Here is a 9283-nt window from a genome sequence, read left to right as displayed (position 1 = left end):
GCAAAGGGTTAATTGTTCAGAATATCAAACGGAATACACATGTAAATTTTCCAAGCATTTCAGTAGTTGAAATTGAAATTGGAATTAGTATGTGATCCAGGATCAGTTTGAGGATCAAATTTAAAATCAAGATAGGTGATATAACTGCCAAACTCTGGAGTATTTCACATATCTTACTCATTGAATACCTTCATATTTGCTTAGTGAATGGCTATAATCATGTAGGTGAAATTTTGTTGGTGAGGTGACTTGGAGACCTGGATCAGGGGTGGATTAGGTAACTGTTTAATCACCATTTTTCAAGTGTTAAATCTACCAGCCATGTGTATATGTATTAAACATCAGTATAAATAATAGAAACAATTACCATTCCAGAATCATGTGTGCCTCGTCTACAGCTATGCACGAAATTATTTTTTTATTCTCCAAATTTTGTATCAAGGATTTCCCCGTATCAGTGCTTAAAAGCGCCTCAGGGTGAGAATACACCAATGTGAACTTTCCATCAGCAATATCGGACATAGGGACCGTTAATATTACATCTCCATCTGATTTAGCACCCCCTTCATCACCATCATCATCAAACAATGCTTGACCACCCTGACAGTTATAGTCCACACAACAGGCTTGTACTCCAATCTTTTGCAGTGCAATGATCTGATCTTGCATAATACTGTTCAAAGGTGTCAACACGATGCAAACAGACTTCTGTAGATTATAATAATCTTTAAGGATAAGTGGTGCCAGCTGGTAAATCAGGCTTTTACCATAACCTGTTGGGAGTATAGCCATAATGTCACGTTTTTCAATGACACAAAGTAACGCTTCGATTTGCAGTTCCTTGAGTGGCATGGGAAATCCTCCCTTTTTAGCAACCTCAAGTATGATATCTCTTGGACTTGCCATGTTTACGATTGAATTGTGAAAGCGAAAGTAAGACAGATAAACATGTTTCTAATAATTGCAATTCTTCTTTATAGACATTTGAAATCACCCTTAAACATAATTTAATAAAATTTCTTTAAATAACATTCCATTTTAAACACATATTCAACACCGTTTTTCTCATTAAAAAAAAAAATTCATTCCTACGCGGAACTATTTTGGCGGAATCACAAATCCCCTAACCAGGGGAATGTGATGCGTCCTAGCATAGAGGTGACAATAACGTAGTGACGTCACCATCTATGTATAGAATGCCTTAAGCGGGATTTAGCCGTCTCCGCTTTTCAGCCACGCCTGTTTATTTCCCAGCATGCAAATTATATATATATATATATATATATATATATATATATATATATATATATATATATATATATATATATATATATATATATATATACATATATATATATATACCAATATATAGTGCCAGTTACGCGGTCTCGGTAGTTTTCAGACTGTACTTACGAGGTCAATATAAAAAACGGGGTCTATATACAACCCCGCATTCTAGGCTCCTTTAATTACTATGAGGGGGGTGTAGGGGAGGTAATGCAATCAAATCTCACAATAAGGTCTTAAATCGAAAACCACAATCACGTCTGAAATTGAAATTGTATATACCTCGCAAATAAGTTCGCTATATATATTCCTTGTATAAGACGTTAAATAAATGGCGTGTTCATAAATAACAATATATAAGGTACCCTTATATACCTTAATTCGTGTTAATATCGGATAAAAAAGGGTATGGAGATACACGTGTTTAAAGTGGGAACCCCATAACCTATTTCTAAATCAGAGACCCCGTAACTTGCCTTATGTGTGAATATATATATATATACATATATATATATATATATATATATATATATATATATATATATATATATATATATATATATATATATATATACATATATATATATATATATACATATATATATATATATATATATATATATATATATATATATATATATATATATATATATATATATATATATGAAAATTATCCAACATATATATGAAAATTATCCAATATATATATATGGAAAATATCCAACATATATATGAAAATTATCCAACATATATATGAAAATTATCCAACAGATATATGAAAATTATCCTACATATATATGCAAATTATCCAACAAAAATATGAAAATTATCCAACATATATATGAAAATTATTAAACATATATATGAAAATTATCAAACATATATATGAAAATTATCAAACAAATATATCATTTGCATTTGGCAACGTTTGACACGCCATACTTACCCTTTCATTCAATGTCACTTCGATAAAGATATATTCACATTGCAATCAAGCACATTATCTCCAAGTAGATTCTGCATCTCCAAAACGTTCAATAGTTTAATCAATTGGATCTCTTCAAATGTGATTTACCCCATTAATTATGTTATAGCTTATGGGTGTGCATACTATATTTTGTTCAATACATACATTTTATATTTCAGCATTAATACTTTTTGTATACTCAATGTGCAAAGTATATTTTAGGTACTGATTGAATCGCAATAAGAGTTTACACATTATGAAATATCTTTTTACACGGCCCCACTTTACTGAATTGAACTGGTCAAATTGTTACACGTGTTGATGAGTACGGTTGACTCATTTACGTTACAAAATATATTGTATTATATTGAGCATACATACGTGTGCTTTTGTTTTATATATTCTTCGAAAAATAAAATTAGCGGTTAGGGAAATTGAGAAAGTTAAAGCGTACATAGAAAAGCATAATCCAGTGTACATAATGGTTGTTGTAGCGAATACTTCCGTTGACTGGCCAAACATCCTGCACTGCAATACATCACTAACTTTCTTTTAATTGCGCATTAACAAATGTGGGCTCAGTCTTGTAAAGTCTGCCTTTATGTAGACTTATGTCATTATGATTAAGTCTGACTCCGTCAAAATGCTGTCTCTATTTAGGTAATGTTGGTTGGGCAGACTACGTAGATATCGATTTCAGACAGACCTGGATTTTCTTTTGTTTCTTCGACTATTGTTCTGTTTCGCTTTCCAGCTTCTTTATTCTGTTGCGTGTTAAACGATCTTCCAGTTCGTCGATATTTGCATTCTTATAGCCCATGTAGTTCTCTTTCGATTTAGATTTAGCTTAGCAGGTTTCTTACCAACTCTTTCTAGAAATAACTGCCTTTTAAAACCCCTATCATCAATTTGTTTAATCAACTCGTAGTCGCTCATCGTCTTACATCATGTCTTCAAATTTTCCCAATTCTGTACATCGAGCCGTTACAATGCACGTGCATATATATTCCGATGGCTGGTCTTACTGTCTATTATTATCTTTGCTTGTTCATAGGACTGCATTTTATTGTTTTCAGTTCACGGATAGTGAATGCTACACTCCGTTTCTGTTCAATTTTATCTTGTACAATAGCATTATAATTATTTGTCTCATTATTCTTACACAGAACAAATTCTACTCTTATTCTTAGTTTGTGTTTGTTGTGTATTGATTTGCTTGTCCCTAGTTGCTGGATGCGGTGTTTCGATATCAGACCCGAGTTCTCATTTGAAACGCTCTCCAGTCCGTTTCTTGGTCCTAGAACCAGTACCTTATGTCTTTCCCCGAAGTGGGGATCGAACTCGTGACCTCCCGGTCGAAAGGCGGCCAGCATATCCATTACACCACGGCGACCGATTTAACTAATCCTTTAAATTTTATAGTCTATGATTGTAATGACCTATATGACCCATGCCTTCATAATCCCTGATAAAAAGTCTGAAAAACGCTCTTTATATAAAAAAAATGTCCCGATCAAAGTGTGTTATACGTTTGAAGGTGTTTTATATACACAACCGAAATAATTGCGAATGACTGAATGAGATATTTATACTAGTATTATAAACATATTGGACACATTTTCAGGCATTGATTCCTAACGAGGTTGATTCCAATTTGCGGGCCTACTACGACAAATGTGTGGAAGTGTGTTGGTTGGCTGCGGTCCAAGAAACACCACTTTTCATGAATTTCAACACGAGTGTGCTATTTGACGAAACGCTATTCGAATACTTCACTGTGCGAGGCACTTTTGTGGCGTTCCTGGTAAGCAAACTGTTGTTAAATACAACACTGTTTTATTAACATAATTTAAGTGATATTGGTGAATTCAAAAGATTTCAGACAAAATAAGCAATGCGCTGATGTTTGATTGTAATATTATACAACCACGAACGGTATGATACCGATAAACATAAAAAGAAGTAAACTTAAATAGCGATGCATGTATTAAGTACTGCCTACACATGTTTATTTTGTCTAAGAATGGATTGGAAACACTTAATCTTACAAATGAAAGTCATCAACTTTGTTAACTTTTCTTTGAGTGTTCAACAGTCATATTGTGCATAAACGTATATCCGACAATATTTGATGGTGCAGTTTAAATTAGCAGGAAATGGAGATGGTCATCTTGGAACAAACTTAGGCGAAAATGTTTGTTTTTTTAATTTCCGGGGTATTTTATGTCAATACTAGACTCAGCGTTCAATTTTATGGAAACATAATTTCCAGGCCGACTTTCCAGTCCACACATGTTTACATGTAAGGAAAAAATAGAGGGATATCAAGCTTTACTTATCATTTATCATTGTAAAAGTACCATTCTAATGTGTTTTTAAAAATACATATGCGTTTTTTATATTTGTGACTTTTTTTTTACTGATTCTGTTAACGTTGTATCAACCTACAGCACTGTCCATGTTAATTTTTGCCTTGTTTCTGCTCGTGTACGGACAAATTAAATACATGACGGGCTTATCGTATGAAAAGTGGCAGTCCCTAAACATTACTATTATAAAAAAACCACAGTAACTTTTATTGTAATCCAAACTGGCACTGAACAATCCCAAAAATTCTGCATCAATGAACAATGTGCATCATAGAACATTGTGCGAATGTAAAACGCATTCAAATACAATTTATTTTGTATAGGGTTTTCAAGCGTAATAAATACAAATTAAACGGGTTTACTTTCTAAGATTTATCGAGAAATATTTGCTAAGTAAATAAATGATAAACTATCTTCCAGTTCGTCGATTTTTGCATTCTTATAGCCCATGTAGTTCTCTTTCGATTTAGATTTAGCTTAGCAGGTTTCTTACCAACTCTTTCTAGAAATAACTGCCTTTTAAATCCCCTATCATCAATTTGTTTAATCAACTCGTAGTCGCTCATCGTCTAACATCATGTCTTCAAATTTCCCCAATCCTGTACATCGAGCCGTTACAATGCACGTGCATATATATTCAGATGGCTGGTCTTACTGTCTATTATTATCTTTGCTTGTTCATAGGACTGCATTTTATTGTTTCCAGTTCACGGATAGTGAATGCTACACTCCGTTTCTGTTCAATTTTATCTTGTACAATAGCATTATAATTATTTGTCTCATTATTCTTACACAGAACAAATTCTACTCTTATTCTTAGTTTGTGTTTGTTGTGTATTGATTTGCTTGTCCCTAGTTGCTGGATGCGGTGTTTCGATATCAGACCCGATTTCTCATTTGAAACGCTCTCCAGTCCGTTTCTTGGTCCTAGAACCAGTACCTTATGTCTTTCCCCGAAGGGGGATCGAACTCGTGACCTCCCGGTCGAAAGGCGGCCAGCATATCCATTACACCACGGCGACCGATTTAACTAATCCTTTAAATTTTATAGTCTATGATTGTAATGACCTATATGACCCATGCCTTCATAATCCCTGATAAAAAGTCTGAAAAACGCTCTTTATATAAAAAAAATGTCCCGATCAAAGTGTGTTATACGTTTGAAGGTGTTTTATATACACAACCGAAATAATTGCGAATGACTGAATGAGATATTTATACTAGTATTATAAACATATTGGACACATTTTCAGGCATTGATTCCTAACGAGGTTGATTCCAATTTGCGGGCCTACTACGACAAATGTGTGGAAGTGTGTTGGTTGGCTGCCGTCCAAGAAACACCACTTTTCATGAATTTCAACACGAGTGTGCTATTTGACGAAACGCTATTCGAATACTTCACTGTGCGAGGCACTTTTGTGGCGTTCCTGGTAAGCAAACTGTTGTTAAATACAACACTGTTTTATTAACATAATTTAAGTGATATTGGTGAATTCAAAAGATTTCAGACAAAATAAGCAATGCGCTGATGTTTGATTGTAATATTATACAACCACGAACGGTATGATACCGATAAACATAAAAAGAAGTAAACTTAAATAGCGATGCATGTATTAAGTACTGCCTACACATGTTTATTTTGTCTAAGAATGGATTGGAAACACTTAATCTTACAAATGAAAGTCGTCAACTTTGTTAACTTTTCTTTGAGTGTTCAACAGTCATATTGTGCATAAACGTATATCCGACAATATTTGATGGTGCAGTTTAAATTAGCAGGAAATGGAGATGGTCATCGTGGAACAAACTTAGGCGAAAATGTTTGTTTTTTTAATTTCCGGGGTATTTTATGTCAATACTAGACTCAGCGTTCAATTTTATGGAAACATAATTTCCAGGCCGACTTTCCAGTCCACACATGTTTACATGTAAGGAAAAATAGAGGGATATCAAGCTTAACTTATCATTTATCATTGTAAAAGTACCATTCTAATGTGTTTTTAAAAATACATATGCGTTTTTTATATTTGTGACTTTTTTTTACTGATTCTGTTAACGTTGTATCAACCTACAGCACTGTCCATGTTAATTTTTGCCTTGTTTCTGCTCGTGTACGGACAAATTAAATACATGACGGGCTTATCGTATGAAAAGTGGCAGTCCCTAAACATTACTATTGAAAACCACAGTTACTTTTATTGTAATCCAAACTGGCACTGAACAATCCCAAAAATTCTGCATCAATGAACAATGTGCATCATAGAACATTGTGCGAATGTAAAACGCATTCAAATACAATTTATTTTGTATAGGGTTTTCAAGCGTAATAAATACAAATTAAACGGGTGTACTTTCTAAGATTTATCGAGAAATATTTGCTAAGTAAATAAATGATAAATATATTTTACTTTCGCTAGCACTGGTACGAATATTTTATTCCTTTGATTAAAAAATCGTCCACGGTATGAGTTTTAACGAAATCAAACATGTGTAAATTTGCAATCTCCTTAGAATTTAGTCTCCACTTGCTGAATGTAAGTTTGCTTCAAACGTTCATTACCTCATCCTTCAAAGAGCGATACAAGCATGTGTGTGTCTCTTGATTTAGAAGTGCACACGATAAGATTAATTGTTAAGCAGTATTATTCAATTGGACATGATAATGCACATTATGGCTAAACACGGTTATAGAAATAAACTTATGTAAAACCAACAAGAATCCCTAGTTTAAACCCCCTCCCCCCATAAATAAACAAACCAAACAAAATAATATTTTAACAAGTAAAAACTAAACAATTATATTTTTTAATACAATTTTTTGTTGAAAGAATACCAACGAGATTGAGGTCACTCAATCATATAATTTATAAAGCTATGCAATATATCCCTACTATCTACGAGTTCTAAGATTATTTTAAAACAAACGATTCTAATACAATTTATGATGGACGCTTCATAAGTTATTTTCATGTAACACTCAAATACCTACCTTAAGTTAGAACTGATCAAACCATAAATATTAAAATGCGTGAATAACCTTACACACTATGAAGCCTTAAATCAATAAAACAATATTTTTACAGCATACATTATATCAACGATATCAATAGTATTTGCAGTCTGTTGTAAATTATTTAACTGTGCCATTGACACAATCATTATTCCACAAGTTTGGCTCAATTATCCCAATCATAACAAACAAAGGAGTCCTACAAAATATCAACACATTACCGAGCATTTATGCTTTTCATGCATCCAATTATAAAAAGTGGGCCTTATGGAAAAAAGTACTAAAATAGTCAATTGTACAATGTCATTTTAAACATATACTCCAATATTAAAATAATAATGTTCATTCATCACTTGTAATGATGCGCTTTCTTCACATTTTCTTGTCGTAAAATTAAGTGTGACAAGCGAAACATATTTCAGCAGTTATTTTTAATTGTCTCCCCTGATATGAAAACATCAGACGTCTCCATGAATCCAGTGGTGTAGATATAAATGATCAACAAAACTTAACATGATGTCTTAAACTCCATATCTATGGGTACGCAAATGATACATTTTTTTTAATATATGAATGTCCGAAAGATTTCCAAACTTCTCATGATGGCTTTGTTTTGCTGCTGCACCTACTGGCACATGAATAAAAGTAAAACTTAATAAGTCTCTATGAAAGACAACATAAAAACGTCCGCTTTTACAATAAGCATTATCAAAGATTAACATTTCCAAACCATTGCCAATTTCTTAAAGAAAACAAAAATAAAGCAGTACATGCAATTCAAGCGGTGTACTTATTTATCAGTCGGATTATAATTCTCATCATCGAAATTGACCTTTCAAACAACTTTTTAGGCGATAATGAACTCCCCATTCTTACCTATGGGGCTAAAATAGACGAATTCGAAAGACTGGTATACGTGCATTTAAATACATTGCTCCGAAGAACATTACTTGCTATTCTGTCGCGTTTTTCTAAACACAACAACAAGTTATAAAAATATACATTTTCGGTGTATTCTGTATGCGGATAAGGTCCAGGAAATTTGTTCCAATTCCATGTAGCAAAGAAATATCACGATAAATAACGATGTTTCTTGTTAAACATGAATAAAACAACAAATGCAGTATGCGAATAATGATGTTCTTAATTACTATTGTAGACCGAAATAACACATTGATATCGATATCGGCAATAAAACCTTGACTTGTCATAAAATCAATTAGACCTATGTACATACATTCCTGTAAACACACTTTTAAAACCACTTTTGATTGGACGAAATGAACAGACAAAGCTTTTAACATTAAACATGGCATTTGTGTTGCCTCCTTGACTAAACACTACACGATAAATATTGTCCGAATCAACCAATTTTTACGAGTATACAATGGTTTGGAATAACTTTTGTGTTCACACAGTGACCGATTGTAGAACTCTACTCCTTTAGGTCGGGTTCAGTCATACGTAAACCATTTCTTATTTCGTTGCTTATCTTGTCGATGATAAGCGCTTAATTGAAGATGAAGATCAGCCCGTTTGCTCGCTTAATAGCTTATTTTTGTCGAACTGTTCTGAATATGACACATAGTCCATAATCTTAATGAAGTATTGATAATTAAAACAATAGTCAAAACTTAACTTCAGGAG

At 33.0% G+C, this 9283-nt stretch overlaps 1 protein-coding gene across 1 annotated transcript; it reads right to left on the bottom strand.

Moving 5' to 3' along the window:
* Positions 1 to 363: 363 nt before the first annotated feature.
* LOC127835981 (bifunctional 3'-5' exonuclease/ATP-dependent helicase WRN-like) lies at positions 364 to 906 on the bottom strand. Its single transcript, XM_052362400.1, has one exon. It carries the CDS (start codon positions 904 to 906, stop codon positions 364 to 366), a length of 543 nt encoding a protein of 180 aa, XP_052218360.1.
* Between the last annotated feature and the right edge of the window lie 8377 nt (positions 907 to 9283).

The sequence above is a fragment of the Dreissena polymorpha genome, chromosome 6, assembly GCF_020536995.1.
Source record: "Dreissena polymorpha isolate Duluth1 chromosome 6, UMN_Dpol_1.0, whole genome shotgun sequence".
Classification (NCBI taxonomy): domain Eukaryota; kingdom Metazoa; phylum Mollusca; class Bivalvia; order Myida; family Dreissenidae; genus Dreissena; species Dreissena polymorpha.
Note: the sequence above shows the minus strand (reverse complement) of the source record. Positions and strands in the feature narration are given on the sequence as shown.